Here is a 26,317-nt window from a genome sequence, read left to right on the forward strand (position 1 = left end):
AGGATCGCCTGTGGTACACCAGTAAGAATAACTTTAGAGAAAAATCAACTGCAGTGCAAGGATCTTACCCTCATATAGGGAAGATGGACATGTGTACACCAATATTACTGATGCATAAGCTACATTTCTGAATCGTGTTCATAATCATTATGCAAGCCATGACCCTCTGGAAAGACTCTCCTGAAGTTCAGAGATCCTCCTGGTCAGGAGTAACGTGGTAGGGACCACCACAAACAAGACCACGAGCTTGCATTCCCATAGGGTTTAGCCAGGACGACAGTTTCTTCTCAAGTTCCTGCATTTCTTAAGACCCCTGGGCTCTACAGAGACTCATTCTAACTATAGAGACATACATGGTGCATCTTGTGTCGCCCAATCTGTCATCCTCCAGGCATTGCCCAACTGTCAGTTTTGAACAGTATTGGTTCAGTCCTTTACTGCACTGAAACATTACGGAATAGGATCTTATATCCAGGTACATCAGGTTTTTAGATTGATAGAGACTGGTTTCAGGTAAACATTTAAAAATGGGGCAGAAAGACAAATAGGCAGCTCTGAGAAGCAGTAGGGAACGGCTCCAATCCTCCCACAAACAATAAACATGCTATTTTTCTCCCAGATTCAGCTTGCTTTCCTTCCCAACATGGCTACTGCACTTCTGGACAGAATATGAGTAATGCTGCAAGTAGCATCTTGCAGCTTTTTGTTGTAGACCCCATAACTTTTTATTTTATCTAGAACGCAGATGAGTTTGTCATATAAAGGAGCATTATTCTAAATGTGGAATTTAAGTTTACAGCTCTGGGGGCAGATCAGAGCTGGAAAAGAAGTTTCCACACATTATGTAATGTAAGAGATGTAAGCACAGAATTACACATTGTGGATATAGCTAGTATCTCCTAAAGAGCATATATGAATTACGTGACAAACAATGCTTCATCCCTTGCTTGGGAGCCAGGCATTGCTTTTCATGACAAACACATTTAACAACACAGATATAATAAAAAACTAGGAGTAAATCACAGCTATGTCTTCAGTACAATAACCAGAACAGGCCAAAGCGTGCTTAATGGCACCTAACAGAAATAACGTCAGCTATACAGCCCATGCAGGTAACATTTCAGGACTTTTTAAAATTTAATAATAAATAATAATTTTTAATTTAATAATAATAATAAATAATAAATAGTTAATAAATTAATAATTTTTAATTTTTTTATTACTTCCTAGCCCTTTTGCTTTCAGGGCACTAGCCAGTGGATAAGTAACTTGACTCTTACTCCAACAAAACTTGAATTATTTCAAGGAAACACTAATAGTAGAACTGTAAGCTGTTCCATGCCATTAGTGTATGACAGTCACGCACGATAAACATACTTAGGAAGAAACACAGAAGTCAGTTTACTGTTTGCTGCTTACGGAACATACAGTGAAAACAGATGGTATTTAGTTAAGTTACCTTAGCCCAACCCATTTTGTTTAGACAAGAGCCAGCGTAGACGCTGGGCTGTTAATGTTTGCCAGTGACACTCCTGAACACTTGACAATTGGTAGAGAGCCTCAGTCCACTTCATTTACCCTGGGCAGCAAGAAGGCATCCACGCTAACACTGAAGAAGGGGCTTAAACTATTTTATTTAAATATGAATCAATGCAAGGCCAATCTTTTTTAAAAGGACAGGGAGATTCCACACTTCATACTTAAGCGGGCCATGGGAACGAGATGATTTGAATCCAGTTCAGATTTACTATTTCATAGCAGCAAATACAATGCTACTCCCACCCTTACTGACCCCATAGGAGAGCTCTGTCTTCTCAGTCATGCTCAAAGATGAATGAGCCAAGGAAAGGAAACCTGAATAACAAAGGTGGAAATCGGGGTAGAAAAGAAATACATAAACAACCTCCCTGTAAATTCTGCCTTCCAAGCGTCAGTTCTACAGACTGTAGATTTTCTTAGGGGCAGCTCTCAAGTAAAGTTTAAGAGTGATTACAAAAAACAACCAGTTCTGAGGGCAGGTGGTTCTTGCGTATACCAACAAGATGGCCTTTCAATAGATTTTTTTCCTTCCAACATTAATGCAATGTCATCTCACTTGCATGCATATTTCCTAGAAAAAATTAAAATGCACTATATCTTCATGTTGTTGTTGCCCTTTTACAAGTAACAGTAGTTTACCTTAAATTTTATATTACTACATAAAGCAGATATAAATACATTGGAGAAGTGACCACAAATGATTTGTTGCTGCAAGAGAAGCTGTCACTCTAGGGAAAAGTTAAACTGTGAGATAGTTTAATTTTTTTACCCTTTCTTTTCAGCAGCACCAGGTGAGAACATTTACACTCATACCACAAAGGCAATTGATTTGCTCAATCAGATTATTTTCATAAGGCTATAGATACTATTTCAGAAGATTTTATTCATATCAAAGTCCAGTAAATAATTAAATCATTGTTTCAGAATTTGGGAAACAGCCACCACAAATTCAGATTCTGAAAATGTTAATTGCAATGCCCCTTGTTCTACTCTACTCCTTTTACCTTTTCATTAGAAACTAGTATCTTTTAAAAATGAGGGATATGGGAATTACCAAGTTTGACACACTGCAACTATATAGCCTCCTGCTGTACATACAATGGGGATTTCAAAACAGTTTGGGAAACAAGTTTAGGCAAGAGTAATGCAACCACAGGAATAGCTTCTTTTTGAGAAATACATCAAGGATACAAAGGGACATGCGCATCCAAGTAAGTCAGTTCAAAATGCTTCTCGGGAAATAGCTGAAACTCACTATCATTAGTAGAATATGTTAAGCTATTAATTCTCAGATGGAACTGCGGTGGACTTCCAGCTGTTTGAAATACTATAAAGAAAACTGGAAGTGTGTTTCCATTTTGGTACTACAATTTTTATCCCTTTTTTTTTCCCCCTACTCCTCTTCCCCAACATAGTGGAACAGCTGTGACTAACAACTCTTATGAAGGTACCCTTTTTGCTTTACAGCAGACAGTAAACATTATGAATGGTCAAGTAAGACCCCTTCAGGTGGTGCATAAGCAAACATACACATTCAATTTAGATGGAAGCCTTTCATGACTGGAAGGAAATAAACCCCTCAAAATACTGTAGAACGTGCATTTCTAGGAAAACCCCTTAAAGCCTCTAATTCTTCTCTGATTTAGTTGCAGTTAGTCTCAGGTGATGCAGCAGAGAGCACTTGAACAATGCTGGTATTAACCCAAATTATCTTTCAGAGATGCAACTTCCTACAGCAGTTTGGCAAAATCAGATAATGAAAGATTTTGGGGAACATATTCAAACAGAAAGTTGCAATGTAAACAGATGATTTCACTTTCTGAACTGAATAGTTTTCTGCTGATAAAAATGATCAGTTAGATAATTTTTTGTCTATTGCTACAATCAAACCAAATTAATTGAACATGAAAACCTGTAAGTAAATGCATTACAACTCCCCTTACTGATATCAAAGCTCAAATGCAACCACAACAGGTTTTCTAACACACCCATGTGATGTCAACATAGTTTCAACAGCATATAAAAAATTACTTTTTCTTCTGCTACTATTTTTCAAAGCTGGAAGATTCAGTGGTGAGGCAGAGCCATGGAATAAAAAGGGATTCTGTATTTTGCTGTCTAAGCAGGGATTTGAAGGAAAAAGACTTAAGGAGGACTATTCTCAGTGGGGTATTGCAGCTCCCAGTACAGGAGCCAAACACGTAACAGTGCTGGCTTGAATGTGCCCATGTCTTCCAAAAGATGACCCTGCCGCAGGACTCAGGCACCCAGTGGAGGAAGTAGCCAACCCTCACAATTTACACCAGCTCCAGAAGTGCTGACAGGAGTCGATAGTACTTTTTAATTTTTATTTTTACAATGACACCTCAAAAGATTCTTCTCAGTATCTAACTCCACAAGACAAGGCCAGGAGAACTTTATATTTGTAATAGAAGCAGGAACTATCTAAATGCAATACAAAAGCCTTTTGGTTTAGGGTGGGCTTTTTTAGGGTATTATTCTTCACATACCATTAAGCAGGCAGTAACCTACCAAAATTGCTTTTTTGGAACAGGATGCATACTCACTGCAAGAATTTACTGTGACTGATGCTGGAGGGGCGGGGCTGGGGTTATAACTAAAGCCTGGCAGGTAAAGGTCTGTTTCTCCCCATTTGCTAGAATTACATAGCAATTACTTGAGACAGAAAAGAACAAACATTTCCGGCCCACCAGAGTCGCTTCCAGCCATACTCCAAATGGAGAAACATTATAATTAACGTTTCATCTATCTTCATTATTTTTAATGTGAGAGTATTGCTAGATTTTATATTATAAAAGTATATTCAGCAGCAACTTGCCTTGCAAATGAGAAATTCAACTAAGTGCCTGAGCACAACCCCAAGAGGAGTTTATCATACCCAGCATTTCTATCATTTACTGTTGCTTTGGGGCTGCAATAAAAGCCTGTAGATTTGCTTCTTCATAAGAAAGGAATAATGATTTCAGTGATTCACCTCAAGTGAGTACCAGCATGGTTAAATGGAGCATTGAAAGCTTCTCATGAGCATTATTTCCCCACTGATGCACCAGTGAAATAAGTAGGGAGACAGACTATCAGCACAACCGAAAAAAAAAACCACCCAAGAAACCCCGGTCAGTCACCAACATGCAGATTACAGTGCAGTCAGCTCCATGAAGAGTGACAGGCAATGACCAGAGGAATAGTGGTGAGTTTCTCAAGAGCAGAGCTCTCAGGAGACCATCATTTACTGATCCAACAACCTCCTCTATAGGGAAGTCAGACTGGGGTGGGGAAAAAAAAAGTATAAAAAAAAAAGAATCAACCTTCTAGACAGGTACACCTTCATGCTCATAAACGGTTAGTTCTCGCTGAGCGCAGCTATCCTGACAGTAAGCAAAAGCACACCACAGAACCATCATTCATTAGAAACCACGTAGGTACCAGCAATATATTTAAGCATCAAAATCAGCATGCTAAAAGTTGCATTATTTTATGTGTTACCCTTTTAAAAATGCAAACAAGGTAATGATTTAATTGTTAAAGAGACAACAGACCTCCTCAGGGAGAGATGCAAGGTATAAAGGGGAGGCTTTACACCTATCCAAATGCCACCTCCCCCTCCAACTAATGCGGGCTTTACAAGCCCTGGCCTTGACAGACATCCTTCACAGACCACCAAGGCCAAGAACGGAGAGCACGCCAGGCTTACTTCTAACTTTTTATGTAGTCAAAAACCAAACACATCGATTTCCAATCCTAATCCATATTTTAAAGTGTTCTGGATTTTCTCTCATGCCTTCCCTAGAATGCTTTCTCACTAATATCAGGCAACTGGAAGAGAATGGTAATTCTCAGATCTTGCATCCCCTGAAGCACTATCCTGGTTTTGGGTAACATATTCCTGCTTCTTCCCCTAGATTTACTGCTCCCACCTTCTTACTTGAACTCAACATAAATTAAAAACTGCTTGAAAAATAGTAGTAACTGCTTCCAGAAAAGCAGTCTGGCCAGGACTTTCTCTGCTATCATTTTATCACTCCTCCATTGCAGGAATACTTTGTATTTAAGCACAAGCCAACTCCTCCTTGCTGCCCAGATGGCCTAACACACATTCTTCACAATCCACCCCCTCCCCCCAATATACCACAAATCACACACCATAAAAATCCAGTAATTGTGCATATATTCTGTTAAAATTTGGTCTCCAATGTATTCTCGGTTTTTGAGAAATCATAGTTTCTTTGTGCATATGAACAACACATGACGGACACAGGGAAAGGGGGCTTTGTTCAGATGTGCCTTTGGGATCAACTACTACTTCTCAACTTCCTTCCCTCTTCCCCAGCCCTATGTTTGGGATCTCTTTGAGTAACAGATACCCAGACAGCCCCAAAAAAGAAAAAATTGGTTGATAAGTCCCCAAGCAGTTAATGACATGAGATTACTAGGGATAAAATGAACACCAATTCAGGCCCTTCACCTGGCTCTACCACCAAAATTTTGTCTTTTCTGCAGATGCACAAGAAGACTGTCCATCTGAGCTTACTAAAATAACATGTACACTTAAACCTGATAAATGTCTACACTGCTATCAGAAGAGCTGGTCCTACCTCTCATCCAATCACTCCTGTGTACATCAGGAATGTGATCTGGCTGAACTCTAACCTTAAGGAGCTCCTCCTGCAGCTGTGCAAACACTAATGCCTTGGCAAGGAAGAAGGAAAAAGAACACACTCCTAGGGAGAAATGAAGATCACGTGGCCCTTTTTAATGGCAGTATGCATTTACATTGGAGTAAAGCACAGCCCAATTGCTGATTCAGGCGATGGTGAAAGCACAGCCCAGGGATGGGTAAAGCAACAAGCATGACACCGTTGGAGGGACTTGGACTTTCTAGGGCAAGCAGCACCTTGAAAGCAAGCACTGCACAAAGCTCCCAGTGCAAAAAGCTGCTGGACCCACCACCACCACATGGTGTGGTGCCACTAAAAATGACTAACAAGGATTAATACCGCCACTGTGGAAGTCACATCTTGAAACTTGCTGGATTTCATTTACTTACATTCAATCCCAACAGTAAATAATAATAAAAAAAAATAGGGGTAAGTAAAGCAACTCAAAAGTCTATCACTATCCTGTCTGAGTAGTACAAAACCACATGTCATTTTTAACACTAATGAATGCCAGCTGACACAAAGCACAGGCTGACTGTCATACTGCTTAGCTGCTCCAGACACCTGTCACTCCTTGGCAACAAAAGGCACAAAAGGTCAGATACTGTTAGTAAACCCAAAAGGGAGACTCACTTTACTATCAAAATTGAACTTGACAGGAACCATCATCACAAATAATGTGAAAGGTTCAGGTGTTACTAGTTACTGGCAGTTTACACTTCTGCAGCTACCAAGCCATCTACGTATTTTTAGTCAGCTAACATTAATAAACATCTATCTCCACTGTCGTTGACTAATAAAGATATCATTATTTGGTTTTGGATGAGAATACACAGTATTAAATTTCTTCTCTTACACACATAGCATTTATACAGTTTACACAAAAATATATATACTTTCACTGAATCCCTGCAGACCTTAGATACAGCTCAGGCTAATATATTCCATCTTCTCGTTTTCCAAATCCTTAATTGCTTTTGCATGAATGCAAAGAAATCCACCGAGAAGAAAGAAAGCAAAATAACTTTGTCACATTTAAAAGCTGGCAGACCAAGTTTTGACCTCCTCCACTCTTTCTGACAGCATGAAGTCATCAGTGGTTATCCATGTCTTTGTCTTGATGGGGCAGAACCATATTGTAACACACACAAACATGCATTAGGACCACTCAGTTCTTGCTTCTCCATAGAATAGGCCCCTGTGCCTTTTGGGGTATAGCTCCAGGGTTTTAGCTTAAGCCCACGAATACTGACTTTTTATTCAACACGTGTTAAGATTACGGTGGTTTCAGCTTTTAAGCATTGTCCCTGAACCTCCTCTCCCCTGTCTGATGCAGGCCCAGTTACAGAGAACTGTCAAACATGGTTCAGAAATACTCAAAAATACTGGTCTAGGATGCCTTTACTTCAGAGCGGTTTATATTCAAATTGCAACGATTCAAGAAAAGAATATCAGGTTCTAAGTAGCAAAGAAGAGGAGAACTAATGGGAAACATTATGGTATGGCAATAGAATATCTGGGGGAAAAAGCTGCAACTGACTCTTTTACATCTTTTCAGAAAAACAGACTGTATAACTCAGACAGTACTACCACTAGATAGCGTGATTTGCTGTTTCTAGTGCATTTCAGTGCATTCTAAATTATTTTGTTGAAAATAGCAAGGAAATATAAAATGTAATGACATACTCTAGAGCATATAAATAACTGAAAGCTTATAACAGTCATAGCTATCTGCACCATGCTCAGCATCTCAATATAGAGGGGAAAAAAATAACCTGTTTTGGACAGGTTACTTAAAGCTATTACACTTGCTGTGTGCTATCACACAGTCCAACACATCCTAATGCTGGGTCAAATTAAGGGATTGAGAGCTCCCACACAGGAAGGGAGCCTCCCAGGGGCACCGAGTCGGAACTCCTTTTCTCCTGTCCTCAGCCACAGGGCACATATTCCTTGGATCAAATACAGTCAAACCACTGAAGTGGTTTTACAGCGGAGGTGGCTGTAAAAGCACATTTGAAATTAACACGTATGCTGCCCCAGATTTGAGGAATGGACAGATCATGGAGAATATGGTGCATTTTTTACCTCTGACCCTGCTGTGCTAAAAAAATATTTAATTCAAGATCTTGAACTCTGGCAAAAGCTCCAAACCTATATTCTAGATTTTATTTTTTTTTCCACAAATGTAATATACATTTTATTTTAAATCCTGTATGTACACTTAAACTAGGTTACAGATGCCTTTTATCAATCCCAAAATAAAACAATCTCTAGTGGTTAATTAGCGAAACTGGATAGACATTTTTATCATTAGTGCTCATCCACGTCAGATAGCAAAATTATTTCCTAGCAGCATTTAAAATGGAGTCTGTATTCAGTTAAATTCGGGCTCTGCCCTAGCTTCTCTGGGTCATGATCCTAAAAACCCAAAACATACAAGACATACAAAATGTGTCAAAACAATCAGGACCAGCTCAGCTGACAAAGCAGACAGTGGAAAGAAATGAATTTTATATTCAAAAGATCTGGTGACACTGCATTTCTGAGCTACCGTTCAGAAGATTTTTGTAGTTGTCTGTGAAGCGGTAGTAAGATAATTACGGACTCATCAACTGGATGCGTCTGTACTAAAGGACACACCACAAAAAATGGCTATTACAAACATACTTCAGCAGTGCCTCCAAACATGCTGAAGAAACACCCTTAAGAACATGAAAGGCAAGTTGATGACGAGACTGCTGTTGGGCAGGAGCTCAGGTAAGGACACCTTATTATTGAAATAAGGATACTTTTTGGCTCCGCTTCCTCAGCATGAAGAGACAGAAGTCATAAAATCATAAAATGCTTCAAGATGATGAATCTGAACACTGAAACAAAATGTTTCCGTGTTAAGATCAAATTAGTTATGTCCAAAAAACATCAAGCCATACAGCCTGACCTTACTGCTGAGCAAGCAGCTGGCAGCCAGGCAGACTTCTATGCAGTTTAGACAAGTGAAACGCAGCCCACCCAAACTAGCACACTTTTTGTCCACAAGCACACACCAAACTATATCCTAGCACATGGCTTGGAACAAATAAACCCATTTTATTCCAAAGAACTAATAGGAAAGTAGAAAATGCAATTACTATTCTGTGACTTCAGTGGGCCAGCTCACAGGCAAGCCACCACATATTTCCAGAAGTGGGCTCAAAGTTAAATTTCACAGTACTTTGGACTTAAATAAGAAAAAGAATTTTGTGAAATTGCACAACAGCATGACTTGTGAATCAATACTACACCTTGTCTGCAACACTTCCAAACTCCCTGGCAATACCTAAAAATGCTTTACTGAGAGCTCTGCAAAAAGAAGCACAAACTTCTCCTCACTCCTGGGCTAAGCAGTGTTTTTAAACATTAGGTTAACACCTGAGTTTAACTGCAGCAGGTATAGCTAATTGAGTAAAGGTAATTCTGCTTTTCTCTCCCCTGTAAGACTAAGATCTTCCAAGTTGCATTAAGTTACAGAACATGCAAACTTACAGAGCCATTTTAACACAAGTGTCTCAAAGCTTCTAAACCAGAGAGTTAAACTCATTATTCCTATTTGCCAGCAGTCACTGGGGCCAGCGGGGTCTATTTCCAAGTCCTCTAAAGCAAAACGTAGCCTCATTTGTAAGTATCTGTACTACCATTCCCCAAAGTTAGTAAATTGCTGTAGAAATGCATTTTGAAAACAGCCATCTACACTAGAGCAATGAGGTACAGGTGAAAAAGCAGCAGCCCTCACATCTTCAACATGCCACCCCATGGCTTCTGTCTAGTAAGAAACAAAACAGATAAAAAAATCCTTCTTCATACATACAATACTTATATGGGAATAACTGAAGTACTATATATCAGGAATATCTCCACTAAAGAGAGTCTATTTATAGGGGTATAAGCCAGATAGAAAGAAAACCAGCACAGGCCGCCCAAAGGATGTATTTATCAAGAGCTGTTTTGCCATACACGTGTCTACGTATATATGGTGTTGGATTTTGAAAAAGTGCTCTAAAGATCACCACCTTCAGTGCAGTGTAGCACATACTGCTACACTCAGCATGTGCTAAGCACAAGCTATTCCCTGATAAGGTTTGTTTGCACTCCAACACTGATAAAAATGTGATTTGGCCTTCTCTGTACCCACAAGCGACATCATGTGCACTGAACATGGCCTATGTAACAGTAGGATCTGTTCCCCTTCATTTTTATTCAAACAGACTATCCAATATTTTTGAGCCAGAATACTCAATGTTTTTCAAGTTAATAGTCAAACCCATAGGAAGAATTATATTTGATATGAAAACTTTTATTGTTTGGAAAGAAAATGGGGTTGAAATTAAGAACGATGAACTCCTGAATTTCAAAGCTGGTTTTCTTTGATGAAAAACCCCCTAGGTTTGATTTTTCCTAACTTTCATAAGACAGGTTTAAGTTCCCTCTTAAAAGCTTCCTCACATTAGGTTATCTCCCTTCTAAACATCAACTTGCATTTTCATTGAAGACAATTAAACTGAAGAAACATTTACTGATGATGGAATTCTGGCTTTGATAAACACACGGCTCAAGAGATGGCTAATGTTCCACATTTAACAGCCTCAAATTTACAGAGCAACATTATTATTCCTTTGTTGCAAGCCCTCCGTGTACGAAAAAAAAGATTTTTCACGCCAAACTAAGCACATACGTTACAGAGAAAAATATCACTGTACCTGTCATACACCCCTTACGTATGTAAATATACGCAAAAAACAGATCCAGGCACGCTGAACATACCTGCCCAATAAAACATCACAGTAGATCTCTTCTTGAAGTAGTCAACTAGGTGTTTCACCTAGAGATTCTTAGACCATGCCAAAGAATTTATCACCTGAAATATTTGGAATGTTGAAAAACTGCAAGCTGTGTTGGTTGTAGGGTGTAATGAGGGCAGTGTTCTTAAAAAGTCAGAACAATGCTGGTACTCATCCCATCACTACTTAGAATGGTTGGAAATAAATTCAAAACCAGCTGTTTTATAGTTTAATCAATTCGGTTTTCAGGGAAGATGGACTGCTCTCTAATGATTCCCTGTGCAGTGCATAGCAGTACAAACTGAAAAGAAAATTAGCATGGATTTATCTTCATGACTCATTCCTCGGAAACTCTTGGGATTAACATATGCAATTACAAATCCAAAAAAACAAGAAGTCAATCATGGATTAAAGTGGGTGAGACCAGCCTATATGCAATTCTGAATTTCTTCAGACAACAGGGGGGTTGAAATATGGAATAAATTGTCAGTAGTAGCAATATAAACTAGGCACTGTAAATCAGTCAAGAAAAAATATACCTTAATTCTAAGAACAAAAAGCAAAGCACAATATGGACAATTTTGAATTAGGTTGGCCAACTATATTTATGATATTCCAAGAAGTTTGGCAGGCTATTTGCAGGATCTGTTTTCTATAATTATTGCTACTAAAAAACGTTTTCTTGAATTGGAGCCTACGATTAGCTTTTTTGGTGGGCGGAACAGGATAACGTCTGTGCTGCCCTAGGTCTTCTACTTGTGCATGTTAAGCCTGTGTAAGCAGCTGATAAGAAACAGTGCAAGAGGAAAATATGCACACATGTAAGACCTGTTTTTCCAAAAATTACCAAGAAACAGCCGAGTCTCACATGCTTTGCTCTTCACACTGTGTCCATTACTGTGCTTTCCAGGTCTGCAAGTTCTGTAGTATCATTTCCATAAATATTCTGCACTTTTTTGGATTGATTAACATTACCCTATCTAAGGTTTTATTCACACATTTCAAAATCAGACTAACAAGAAAAAAAAACCTTCACTTTCTCAACAGGATTTAGTTACCGCAACACAGATCTCTTAGTAACGCCACTGCTACTCCAGAGAGGTGAAGGTCTTTGGCACGTCCTGTAGCACCTCTGCTACTCCCATACCCCCCTCCATAACCCCAAGCATCTATAAAGGCCATCTGCATGGATACCACATAAGTTTCTCTCAGGCACTTAAATTTACATGTGATACCAACCTTAAGAACACCAAACTCTACCTTTGCCTACCTGAAAGCACCTGTCCACAGAGATAAAGTTACTTATTCAGGATATCCATGAATTTGTGAAAGTTCAAAACCAGATTTCCAAATTACATAAAACGGAAGTCACACAAAAATTCCTACTTTGTTTCATCATGATAAAGTATTGTTATAAGCTTACCACACCAAGTATACACACACAGAAGTAACACCTATTAAATGCCTACTATTAAATGCATTTGAAATAATTGAACAAGCAACTGAATAATTTGAATACATAAGCATGACAGCTAGCTGCCTGTATTGCCATTATCCTCACTAACAGAATTCTACAACCACATGTTCTTATTTTTTTAACACTGGGGGAAAATATTGCTCATATCTATCAACGAAGTTGCTTTTTATGACAGCAGTTATTGCACTTCAGTCCTCAACTCACTGTAAAAATCCCCATGCTTAAGGTTTTCTATTGCCTGGCTGTGCCCTCAGAGATGAAAAGTCAATTGGAAACAGAAAGCACAAGGATGTAGGTAAAAGTCAGATCACATAAATCAGAGATCAGCACACAGAAGCGTTAGAGCTGTATATTTTTTAGTATCATATCAGATACACTCAATTCTGCATGACATTTGGGGGTAAGAGGGCTAAAATTCCCATGCCTGCTTTCCATATTTTAAAAAATAGCTGTTGTATTTGACAGGAAAGCATGAAAATGAGAAAAACAAATGAAAGGTCTCATGCAGTAACGTTTCACTGTGCTTTCACAGCTTGTGCTGTCGGCTAGTCTGAAGTGGTGACCACTTAAAGTGTGTGGAGCACTTCACAGCTCTCATTGCCAGACCTTGCTGGACTCCCAAAATCACCACTTAAAAGCATGTTTATCTAGGCGTTGTGTTTACTCAGAGCTTTTAAGACTCGAAAATTCAGCTTTAAAAGAGAAACTATGATCCTGGTGTTTTGTTGTTTAGTACATTTATGCTGTTTGTTTAACACTACTCACATATAAGACCTCCCTCTCAGCCTCCACAAAGAAACAGCTTTCCAGTTTGGGCTTACAGCTTATCACGATTCTTAAGGCAGAAAAGAAAATAATGCAGCATCAGGATATGCACACTATACTCTCCCCTTCCCAATTGTCATTCGTTTCTCTGTCATGGCCCTACACTGCCAGACCTTGACCAGACAGGGACTATCTGTTTCTTACCCCCACCCCAGTTCTGCAATACATAACACAAAAGCACTTCATAGCAAGCACATTTCAGAAAAACATGCTCCAGCAAAAGTATTGAGCACATTCTTCCTGCATACTGTGTTGGCCTGAAAGCTATCTTCCGTGCTACTGTTTCCACAGGACCATTCCCAAATGCCTTGAACTCTTACCTGATATTTCTGATATCACCTTTGATCTTGCTGTGTTTCTACTTCTCCAAGCATGCCATCAAAGCAACATTCCTATATTCTTTTACATTTGAAATCAGCTATATTTCAAAGTTCTGATGTCATTAGGACAACTTCATACCATCTCCAGTGAAATATATCTGCTCAACAGATGTGAAACAGATCTTTTGTTTCACTACTCAGTTTAAAGCCAGCTACATAAATAATTGAAGGACATGGTGCTCTGTAATGATGCCCAGGAATTTGTCTGTCAAATCTTTAAAAGCCAAATACCTGTCACTGACCTTCTGCTCCAGGATGATGCTGAATGATTGGCTTTCCTCAGTAACGGCTTTAATGCACACTGAGACTGCAGCCAGACACAGGAAATACAGGAATGGACACCAAAGAGGGGCTTGATATTTCTATGTCATCCCTGAAGACATCTTAGTAGCTTTTTATGTGGAATCCCTTGCCACTGTTAGGACGGACCCAGCACAGTCTGGAATGGGGAAGCAGCAGCAATTTATCTACCAGCCAGCTCTGTGGATGGAACGGTTTGATTCTGCCTCCTCTGCCAGCAAGTGAGGCCATAAGCGAGGGAACCCCAGCTTTATACCCTGAAAAACCTTGGCAGCAGTCATATGCAAGGGCTCAAGATTCATGTCTAAGAACCACAGCGGAAGGACTTGAATTTCCAGAACCTGCTTCTTTTTCTGCTTTTGATTTCTATTTCACCAAATCCTGTATTTTCAGAAATCAAGGGGGGAAATTAAGAGAACGGCAGGAGGACAGCAATGAAGAAATGAAAAAGGAAAAAGAGATCAGGTCAGAGAAAGGACAGCAACATCAAGTTTCCAGCTGTTAAGCCAAACCAAAATCTTCTCAGACTTCAATAACCTTTATCACTTCGATGACTTAAAATTCACCTCTTAAAAACACTAGGAAGTTATAATCAAGGCAGAAGGGAAACACACTCGTCTCCATTTCCCCTGCAATCACTAGACTACAAGGCCTGCTTTCTGTTATATCAGCTCTCTAGCTGCATTAAATTGTCCCAATATTGGCGCACATTTTAGTCATGGTCAAAGCAGCTGAAAACAGTCTCTCAGGCCCCTGTCCCTGCACAAAGAATCAGCCGTTGCAGGAAAGTAAGCACCAGCCTTAAGCTAGCAGCAACTCTTAGGAGTAAAGCCCATGATGCCAGTCACCTGAGGATACTTCCCATCAAATCCCAAATTCTAGATTTTAACTACTACTTCACCCAGAAACTGAATCAAAGCTGATGAAATCTAAGTTTCAGAGATGCCACAGTTTGGATCCTCCCAGTATAACAGTGTTTATTATCAGGAAGAACTTCTATGTGTATTTGGGTGTTTAACATACCAATGTTGGGATCCTACGAAAGGAGACAGAAATATGTTCTCCTCAAGTATTTATCATTGATTAATTAACTGAAGTTTAATCTTAATGTAAGTCTCTGAAAGTTCTGTCCAGACGTTTTGTGTGCTAAGCATGACCGTCTCTTATTTCGTTCTGATGTTTGGAAAGTATCAAGGAATGAAAGTCATGATAAGCCCCAGTGCTTCACTGCTGCAAAATTTATTTACATAAAGCTAACTAGAGTTATTCCTCAGGTGTTAAAGCTTCATTGACATAAAGCAGATATAGCAACAAAAAGGTATAACCAACAGTCACATTCACTGATGTGCTTTTTGATTCAACTCTATAAATATTTACTCAGTACAATCCTTTAGAAGATTAACTTAGAAAGTAGTTCAAGTTCAAATCCCTATTTCATTATGATGCTAAAAGGATATTCCCCATATACCACACATCCAAGCAAGAAATACAGGTAAATATTAAACTTGTCCAGAGCATTGGGAAACAATCAGGAACATACCATATGCACAAACAACAGTGCTGGAGTGCTGGGCACTCAGCTACCATTCCCTCAAGTTGAGGGATTTATTCCCTCATGGAGCTTCTCTTTCACAAACATCACTCCATACCACAAACTGACTGGCGCTCTCGAGCCTCACAGCAGGAACACAAAACAACTCAGCTTTCTTTGTGCAAAGTTAAGGGAATTTGAGACATCTCTCTCTCCTTGTGCATCTCTAGGATACCAAAATCGGTGTCTTTTTGGTTTCTCGGCAATTTGGCTAATTTTATGCAGTTTTGGAGGGGAAATTCCTCAAGGTCACTAGTAAGGCTAACTCACCAGGGGAACTAAAATCAAATTGAGCTCCTACCATTGCTGCAGGTCTACAAGACACATTGTGTCACTTTACCTTCCTTAAGCTTGCTCCCAACTCCTAGGCTGCGTAAGCACAGAGGGGTAACCAAGGCACAGGGCTGAAGCTCGTTACACTTTTTTCAGCGCTCAGGTGTTAGATGGAACTCACTGTGCCCACCCTGATGTGGACATCAGGAGACACAAAAGCTCATTTGCCTCAGTACGGTATGCAGGAAGAACTGAACAAAACCCAATACACTGAAGGGAACAACTGACCTCACATTCTCAGAGCAAACTTGCATTTTATGTATCGTATAGTGATATCTCTGGCTAATAAAACTCTTCCTTACAGTAAGATGATTAAAGCTACCTCAGGCTGAAGGTCCCAGAGGCCTTCACCTGTCTTCAACCCCTTCCACAGCAGCTCGCATGGGAAGGCATAATTTAGCTATACAACATTTGATGCAGGACTTAATTTTACCTGTCAGACTACAGTAAATGAAGCAAAGGCACGCACTGCTACAATGGATGAGAAGCAGGACTTTAAAAACTAATTTTCAGGTGGAGAAAAGAATCCTAGGAGGCAATCATGAAACTGTTACGCATTTTCTAAACAGTTCAGGGAAAACCCCAGCAATTCCCATGCTTATTAAGAAACCCACTAGAAAAATTCTTTTAAAAAATTATTCTATTTCTTTTGCACAGTAATGAATATTATTGTCATCTCCAAGAACACTTAACAACCCTTACTAAAAACATGAGTTATGATCAGCCCGAGTCAAATTAAGGACTATTTCAGAAAGTAAAATATGAACCAAATCTTGATTATCTAAGCCCCACGGCAAGGGGGTCACAACTAGATGATCTTTAAGGTCTCCTCCAGCTGAAAAGATTCCATGATTCCCAGTGTACTAAATTAATCTCAAAGCTGTGAAGATGGTTTCTACACTAGGACAAAACACACCTGTGAAATCACAAGAACATGGATTTAGGTTTGGCAGATAATCTAGTTAAAGAATTGGAACACAATCAAGATGTGGATACTTAAAATTTAGGAAATAAATCAGCTCCTTGTAATATTTAATAAATCTAGCATACTGTATGTCAGTCAACCATACTGCTCTCACCCACCACAGATAAACACTGCCATTATATTGACAGTAATGTGTAACTTACAGTAAACAGACCAATCTGTGTTGAAAATTATAACAGCCAACCACTAATGCAAAAATAGCAGAGGAAAAATGGAGCAAATTAGTGGAAAATATTTGTTCTCTCACAGCCTAACATCATGCATAAAAGATGATCATACCCTGAGGGAGTCAGGTATACCCACACTGACCGTGACACGATTCACTGAATAGTAAAATATTACTTACCCACTACCTCCTTTAATTGATATAACTAGCTGCCTAATTATAAATGTTCTAATTTTCTTACCTATTAACCTCATTCATGTCTGCTTAATTGTAGAAAGAAATAGAAAACCTAATATATACAGATAGGCATGCATAAATAAAACTGACTAACACGGAATTGCTGTACCAAGTGACCATGCACTACTCAAGTGATCAATCCATTGAGTTCAAGTTCCTCGTGTTTCTAACTACGCACATGATAAACATTCTTTCCTGATCCTTCTTAAATTCAAAACCATATCCTGAAGCACAAGAACTACACCCCTATCTATGCAGGCTGAAATGCCACGTATTAATGTTCATAACAGTATTCAGTCCTCTTAAAAATCCAGTTTTAGTACTTGCCATCTTCAGATAAGTAATTTTTTAGAACAGTAACATGTTAATTATTATTAAATCAAAGAACCTGATTAATTTTAGAATTTCACTGGCATTGTGGGGCAAAATTATGCCCTTTTTTCCAAAAAGCAAGGCAAACTGATTTCAGCTCCAGCTATGATCTTTATCATTTGGAAGCAACAGGTATAATTTTTGCCTAGTTTATTATTTGCCTATAGAGTTCCTCCCAATTCTATTAAATGAACTTTTCATTTAAATTTAGCCCCACTCTCAAGTTTTATAAATATAAGCTCTAACTGAAATGTTTCCATGAATACAAATAAACCTTCAGTAAGAACATTTACACAGATTAAATGAACTTTGTCCCTGACATCTCATATCCAAGGCTTCACTGTACTGAAACTTTCAGTTTTCCTTTTGCAAACATTAACAGATTCAGGTGAACTAACTTAATCTGAGAAAGGAAAACAAGTTCTTAAACACTGAAAAAAACATCAGTCCTTTTAGTTCAATCCATTTGGATGAGTTTTACTTTTTGTACAAGATGGTTTGAAGAGCAAGTACCAGGAAGACACATCAATTTAGTTACTCTTACCTCAATAATATACAAAACCACATTCTTGTAGAAGCAATATAGTATGCACTTGGTAACTCTATTATAACTCCAAGCTCCATGGACCAACAACAGCTTCTCCAAGTAGGAAAACTGAAAGAGAGAAAACAAGTTTTTACATATACGAACAACTGTTAAAAAACCCACAACTGGTTAAAATAAACCCCTGACCTCCAAAAAACTCCCTCAAATCAGGTATGAAAACTATTCTTCAAGTGTAGTATTTACATAGCTTAGCAGAGCATACATGCTAAAAACACCACTTAAAATATTTAAAGGAAACACCTTTTTTTGTAGCAAAACTCAATGTTTAAGTGGCCTTCATTGGCTTTAAACAGCAAGAAGTCTTCAATTAGTATTATTAGCCTGATGGCAAAGTCAGGCAAGGTTAACGTGATACAGCCTTATGGATTGAACATAGATGTGAACTCATATTAATTTCATGGTCAAAGAAGATTCCTGTGTTAGAGGGCCTACAATGTTTGTAATCTCCTTTCTCTGTGTTAGACTGGTTAATTGAATTGTCTTGAGCTGAAATAAAACGCACAAGGAAGGAACATAAATGGAAAAATAGATAAGCATTGAGTGTTTCATAGAGTATGAATACTTACATTAAAATTTTCAGCCCACATAATGTATGCAATCTTGTGTTAGAAAAATCACCTAAAATACCATGTAAAGAAAGAAGCAGCATTTGCCAAAAAGGGCAAGCAGACAAATCTTGTAAAAACAGATACCTTTTAATGATAGTTTGAACCACAGATATGGCTCAAACTCAGCTTCTCAATGCAACGGTTTTGAATATGGACTTTTACAGAAGCAGTCTCACAATGCAGCCTAGGAAATGCGTAATTTTCCAGTCTTGAATTTGTCAGTGAAATTTTTTATGACCTGTAGCACTCCCCTTTTGTCCAGTTATAGACAGCTCAAACTGGTGACTACATTTACCATGCAGCATATGTACCTGAAGGGTTCTTAGACACTGAAGTGGGACCATCATTTGCTTTGTTTCCTTTTCCAGGAAATGACTCTATGTGAAAAGCTTGACCTCCTAAATTTAGATTCTAGATCATTTATTTCAACCAAAACTTACCTGAAACTGAAAGCTACAATAATGAATTCAGACTGCCACGAGATAGCTCTGTTCCCATGATTTCCAGCACAAAAATCACTGAGCAATAATTCCTTAAGAACAGCCTCTCCCCCATGCATCAGCAACTCCAATTTGTTAGGATATACCAGCAAGAAAGGAGAGAAAAAAGTGAACCAAGCGTCATGGTTCAGTCTCTGCCCAACTTGAGTCAGGGCTGAAAGTGGGACACTCACAAGCGAGTAGTTGACCTACTTGACACCTAATGCCTCTGTTAATATGCAGCACAGCTGCAACTGTCCTCATCAAAATTAATTAACAGAAGACAGCAGCAGCTATGGGAAACTTGCACCCTGACAAGTCACCCCAAACAACTCTTGTAGAGAATAGTTAGATACATCCTAAAAAATTTTCTCTCTGCTGAGCCTAACAAGTGACCATCTCAGAGGTAGTCTTCTCTGGAGCTCAACACATGGAAAAAAATCCTACCATTAATTGCTCTCTTGACTGTACTCTCAAGAAAATGAGTGGTGTAGCAGAGCAAAGAAGATACCAGTAACCTAGATAACAGTTCTGAGTCTGTTCACATTGGTGAAGAGTCCCATTTAAGATGTGGCAAGGAATTAAATTTGGTTTGATGCTGGTCACTGAAATGACGCAAACGCACAGTGACTGGCGTACTTGAGCAACTACAGGTATAAGGCTCTATTAAGACACTGCCTTTGTTTGGACAGTACTGTATTTATGGGGTTTTAAATCAGAAGGGAACAGCATGACCATCTGGCTGGCCTACCTACAAAACAGTTTCCATAAGTTTTCGGTCATCTAGGTACCAACCCTAGCATAACTTTTTTTATACAGAGATTATCTTTTAGAAAGATACCCTCCATCTTGACTAAACAATGAGGTGATGCCATGAGAGGATGAGATGGACAGGACTTAAAGACAGTGAAAATGCATCCAAAATGCAAGCTAAATTTTCCAAAGAAGAAAACTGAAACATGAGCATTTGTTTAAGAAAGAAGTTTCCCTAGTTAAGAAAAGGAAACAGCCCCTAGACACCAGATGCTCTCCGGATTAAGATGATAAAACCTTTTACTGAGGAAAAAAGTTATTAAATTATACTACTGTCTCTCTAAACAGGTCATTGGATTTGGGAATTCTCTAAATATGGATCACTGGTGCAATATCATTTCAAGGGAAAAGGATGATTTAAACAGATGCTTCTTGCACCTGTGGAAGCTATTTGGAGTGGAGTCAGATACAAGTTGCATTTTTATTTTTATTTGGTTTATGCTTTGATTCCCCCTGGAATCCTGAAAAAGCCTATATCGAGACTTTCTCTTCCAGAAGTGACTACTTCTGGCACTACTGTATTTGAAATACTATTTAAACATGAGATGCTACGTTACAGTGGCCATCTTAAATTACTCAATAACTGTGTATGTGTCTGTATATATATATATATAATAACTCTGCCTTCAAGGCATGCACATACAGTAACACTTCAATGGGAGTTATATGTCTTTGCTGAAAGAAATACACTCCACAGAGATCAAGTTTTTCTTTTGAACACTTTTTTTGAAACACACATGACCATACACTATTGGTCTCCTTCACAAGAGGAATTTATTGACTATGTTTTCTAATCAGCAAAAGGCTCTTCTACACAATCACAAAAAAATACAGTTCCACAGCATTTTTCAAGTTGAAATTCTGTGCTGTTGTGACCAGCTTTTATTTCATATTGTACTGGGAAGATTCATTGCTATTGTCACTAACTGACTGGCATTTAAACCAGGAGCAAGTTACTTTCCACATTCTAACACTAAATCCAAAGACAGGGGGTTTTGTTAATGCAGAAGCAACACATGAACATGGAATTACTTCTGCAGTTTTAATATTAGTGCAATTAACACAAAAGGAATTAAGTGTGTAAGGCCCTCTACGGACCAAACTGCTTATGCTTGCTTATTAAAAAGGAAGTAATAAACAATCCAAGGAAGTTCAGATAAAGAGTGTTCAATTAAGTTACACAGTCTACAGAAGTTAAAAGCCAGAAAGTCATTGTAAGATAGCACAGACTTTAAGATCATGGCAGTTTTTATAATCATATGTATTTGGAATTTGCTACTGTTTATGACAGAATAAGCCCTTGATAAAATAGCCTAAAATTTTCAAGATAAATTTGGTGAAAGGTCTCAGCTACTCAAGCCTGAAACTGAAGTCCCTTCATTAGGCTGCAGAACAGAGCAGCAATGCAAGACCGCCACTTTGCTTCACAGCAGGGTTAACAGAATAAACAGTTATCTGTGCAAACAACATCATGATCCATGCCTTTTCAAAATCTCACCTGCTACTGAAACTATCAAAAGATTACAGTACTTTATATCACTTGTTAGATAAAATTTGGCTATACCCCACCAAAAGAGAACATCAGCTGATGCTCAGAGATCAGACTGGATCATGTCTGCTTCCTGTCAGCTCCACCTGTTCTTGCCCTGTGATCAGTCTCAAACACACAGAGAACCTTAGCTGTAAAAAGTATTCAGAGGATGTCCAGCAGCTGAATTATCTCCTTCCTTTCTTACATTTAAGTCTTTATTCTACACCTTGGTTTCTTCAGTAGAAAAAAAAAAAAAAAAAAAGGCTTTTTACTCTCCTCTTTAGATGAAGTCATCAGTACTGAATTTGATGAGATAGTTCGGGAGCACTTACCCAAAAAACATTCAAAATAACGTACCTAAAATGAAAACACTGGCCAGTTCTCTAGAACTGTGACCAATTCTTGGATATACCATCGTGGTTGTGGAATAAGAAATGTAAAGGAAAGAGGAAGAGAAACCTCAAAATAAGAATTACCAGACTCTTATATACCTGGTTACAATGCCTACTCATAGCAAGAGAAAAAACCTTGCACCAAAACAAGTTACATTTAAAAGAGCATATTAACATTAGCATTGCAGACAGTGCTTCTCCCTGCTTGCTGAAGAACCAGAATGTTGCAGAGCTGTTGGGAGGAAACAAACTTTGAGGGGAGGCACAGCTTTGCCCTAAAGAACAGAAAGCCATAATAACAAATCCCAAAACTCCATCAAAGATACCCATTTTAGACAGCTGTCTTGAAAAGGAAGCAAGTAGGGATGCTCCTAGCTTGAAGACTAGGAGAAACCATCAAGCACTTGATGACCACACAGTACATTTCCTACAACAGGATATGGCAGTTGCTCTTTTTTGCCTCTGACCTGTGCAATAGCATAATCCGAGCAATTGGTTGCCTGCATGCCCTCATTGCCACTGATCCCCACTCCAACGTGAGCTGTCTGGATCATTCCCACGTCATTGGCGCCATCCCCAATGGCAAGTGTTATGGCATTGACGTGTTTCTTGACCATGTCTACTATTTCAGACTTCTGTAGAGGAGATACTCTGAAAAGGAGAGAAAAAGGTGTCAGTTTCTCACATGCTGAGCTATGCGAGACTTTCCCAAAAGGACAGCTGTAATCTACATTTAGAAGTAATCAAAGGGCAGTTGCTGGGATGTTTCTTTATTCAACAACTAAGCTTCAGAACCTGTGCCAAACTATTTCAGAAGGAGAAAATAGCTTTAAAAAGATAGTTTCACATTTATCTACTTGCCCATGTTTTAGGCCAAAGACACCAAACAGATATGAAATGTTTTAAAGCTTAGTTTTCCAACCCCGGCCCCATCCGATGCACTTTGGTATACACACATGACGTTATGTTAGGAACACTGGAGAAGAGAATTTCCTTATGCAAATACAACAGTTTACAGATTAACGGTGCAGGTTTCCCTGTTCGCTGTCAACAGTGCATCTCCATCCAGGAGAAAAAAGACCACTAATACGTTCAGAGAGTAAATCACAAGGTATTTTCAGTGGTTTGGCAAGAGGTAGTGCAGGCTTACCTTATTCTGTCCTCCAGCTCACTTGCCAGGCCACCTACCCAATCATCAGACTACACAGCACCAAAAAGAATGAAGCTTCTCCCTGATCTCATGTAAGCCTTGTGTGCTGGTGCAACTCTGACTTCCCGGATGATGTTACTCAATTCCAATTCAAAACACAAAAGGCTGACTCCATGACATCTGAATATTCTTATCAATTTTACAGGTAGCTACTGTAGCCTGATCCTTCTCTCTTTCTACATTTGTTCCAGTTAAACAAAAATTCATGGAATTCAATGGAGTTAAACTAGTTTAAGCCAGAGAGAAGTGGAAAAATACTCGACTAGCTTACTAAATTGGATAAGACACCCAAAATGCCCTTTTTTCATGGAAAAGGTGGATCATGTTACAAAATCATATGAGGTATTCTGGAAATACCTACATGTAGATTAAATATTTCCATTCTGACCCCATCTGTACAAACAACCCTAATTCCTTTCCTCATCAGTTTTAGTTAAAGTTTCAAATGATTTTATATTCCCTTAAATAAAGCTTTAGACAAAACTTTTCCACATCTCAAGTCAGCCACATAACACTCAACAAAGAATGTAACTGATATCTAAAAGCTTTACTGTTAAAACAGGAGAAGAATGGGGAGCCTGGGGAATGGGGGAGACAGAGGGGTTTTTACATGGCATTTTTTCCAGAGTCTACATCCTGTGGGAGCAACTTACATAGGCTTTTAATACACCTGGCTGGATTACTGCTGATCAAAAAAAGCAGAGTTATCTTGTTCAGCATTTTGCTTTATGGCCTTGATTTTGTTTAGCGCTGATCACCTCTTAAAATAACCTGTTAAGTAATTGGGGGAGAAAGAGTTCTTAAGAAAAATTTGCTGGGCTCAAAATTCACATGTGAACTAAACCACCTGAAAAGTCTAGCAGCTGTCCTGTTCCTGAAAGCTGAAAACAGGAAAAAGTTGACTGGGCCATAAAATTTACTTTATGCCATTGGATAGATTTATTAAGCACTCAACTACCTGGCAATGAAAACACCACTTGGCACTGTAGGGGCCCAGTTAAACTACCAACACAAAACCTCAGCACACTAACCAACCTGTGGTGCACAAAAAGTGTCAGTTCGTAATTATAACGCAGCTCAATACAGTCTGCATCAAATCTTAACTTCTCTCATACATACCCCACCCCCACTCACATAATAAAATATTATAACATGGAGCAAGGAGTCAACAAGGACTTCAAGCCATAAAATGGGGACTCCTGAGGGACTCGGAGACAGTTCTGGAGGGATGGGATTGACAAATGCACAGACCTCCATTACCAGCCCCAGGGGCACCTCCAGCGCACAGGACCATATACTTTTGGCAGTCCCCTCGTGCAATTATTTCACTGCAGCTGAGCACTGTGCATATCTGCTAACATCCACCTCAGACACACACCTCTCTCAGAAGTCCAGTTCTTGTTCATTTAGTTTTCAGTTACATGGCAATAGAAATAGCTAAGAAGTTTCCTGATTCCAAATATGCTTAAAGTAACAAAGGAATGAAACAAGACAGACTGTGAACAGCATTCTGATTCTGTGGTTTAAACTAGCAGCTTGTCTACAGACATTTCAAACATAGCCAGATGTGGCAGAGATGTTGCAGCTAAACTGCACTCTAACAAGCTCGACCAAGTCAGGCAAGCTAATATAGCTTGTAGTCACTTCTGTGCCTGCAGTGTACGTGTGGCTTCAGATTTTAAATCGACTTTGCCATTAATGACCCATTATTTTTCAAATCAATGGAACACCTCAATATAAACACATCTATCAACTACCACATAATGTACACAGACTATGCTTTTGCTGACTTAACCAAATAAAGTTAATTATGTCCACAGTTACATAACACCCAATTAAAGACTAACAATTCTGTATGCCTAGTACCACTAAAGAAGCTACAGGAAACACTAGATATATACTTTTATCACCAAAAATATTTCAGCACCTGGTTTAAGATGATGAAATTTAAGACCAGATTTCAGCACAAAGTGTTACCTGATTACAGTTGTTTATTTAAACAGAAGCTTTATAACAAGCATCCTCTTCAACACCTCCCCATCAAATACAGCCCCAAACTCCAGAGAGCATGTTCTGCTGCACACAGGAACTACAGAAGTTGCAAACTGGATGGCTACTGAGTTGTGAGGTTACTCCCCTCCTCTTCTAGCTCACTCTCCCAGCCTCCAAACCTCTTCTGCTCCTTGTAACCTGTTCAGTATCAACACACTGCATTAGATGATGTTAATTCCCTTCGCCAGATGATCAGAGCTGCAGTCCATTTCTACACATTCGACAGGCTGTCTACATGAATAACTGGAAGATTATAGCACAGGACGCTATTAACCTGCAGCTTCCCCCCGGTGGTATCATGCAAGAGGGGGAAGAACAGCAAAGTTCAAAAAGATTCCTTAAAAAACAAATAAATTCAAACTAAGAAGCACAAGGAAAGAACTAACTCCTTCAGAGAAAAATTCTGCAGCGACAGGCAACTATTGAGACTTACCAGTTGGTGGAACAACTCCGGCTTTCACAGCAGAGACCACTGCAGTTACATCAAGATGTAAGCCTTGCCTTGATATACACCCAAATAACAACTAAGATGTGAGCAAAACATCAGTTGCATTAAAATCTCCTGCTTACTCACATATTCATTCACTGGTCAGACAGCAATGCTTCTTTAAAAAGTTCCTAGAGCACAACTTCAAAGAGTTCACTGGAAATGTTTATTTACATGTTAATTTTATCACCTCTGCTCAAAAGCATCTTTAACAACAAACACAATCAATTTAGTCTAGACTGATTCTTCTTTTATACATAGTCCTTGGGGAACAAAAAAAGTCAAGTTTCAAATACCACAATTATAGCTAGCAGATCAAGTCTTCAGATTTTTGCTCAAATTGCTTCCTTGAGAATCTGAATTTAACCTACTCTGTCTGCAGAGAGCCTGGGGTCAAGACTGTGCCTTTATGAAGCGTTTAGCATTCAGCATTTGGCTGT

The 26,317-nt window shown here is 38.9% G+C and overlaps 1 protein-coding gene across 6 annotated transcripts in view; it reads right to left on the reverse strand.

Moving 5' to 3' along the window:
* The window catches only part of ATP8A2 (ATPase phospholipid transporting 8A2), a 357,046-nt gene that overhangs the window by 133,947 nt on the left and 196,782 nt on the right, over window positions 1-26,317 (reverse strand). For all 6 annotated transcript variants that reach the window (XM_080376382.1, XM_080376381.1, XM_080376380.1 and 3 more), the window contains 2 exons: window positions 22,596-22,779; window positions 18,243-18,353 (listed from right to left, as the gene is read on the reverse strand). In XM_080376382.1, the coding sequence (XP_080232508.1) occupies window positions 18,243-18,353; window positions 22,596-22,779 (295 nt within the window). The remainder of the gene's footprint in view (window positions 1-18,242; window positions 18,354-22,595; window positions 22,780-26,317) is intronic.

The sequence above is a fragment of the Falco punctatus genome, assembly GCF_963210335.1.
Source record: "Falco punctatus genome assembly, chromosome: 2".
Classification (NCBI taxonomy): Eukaryota; Metazoa; Chordata; class Aves; order Falconiformes; family Falconidae; genus Falco; species Falco punctatus.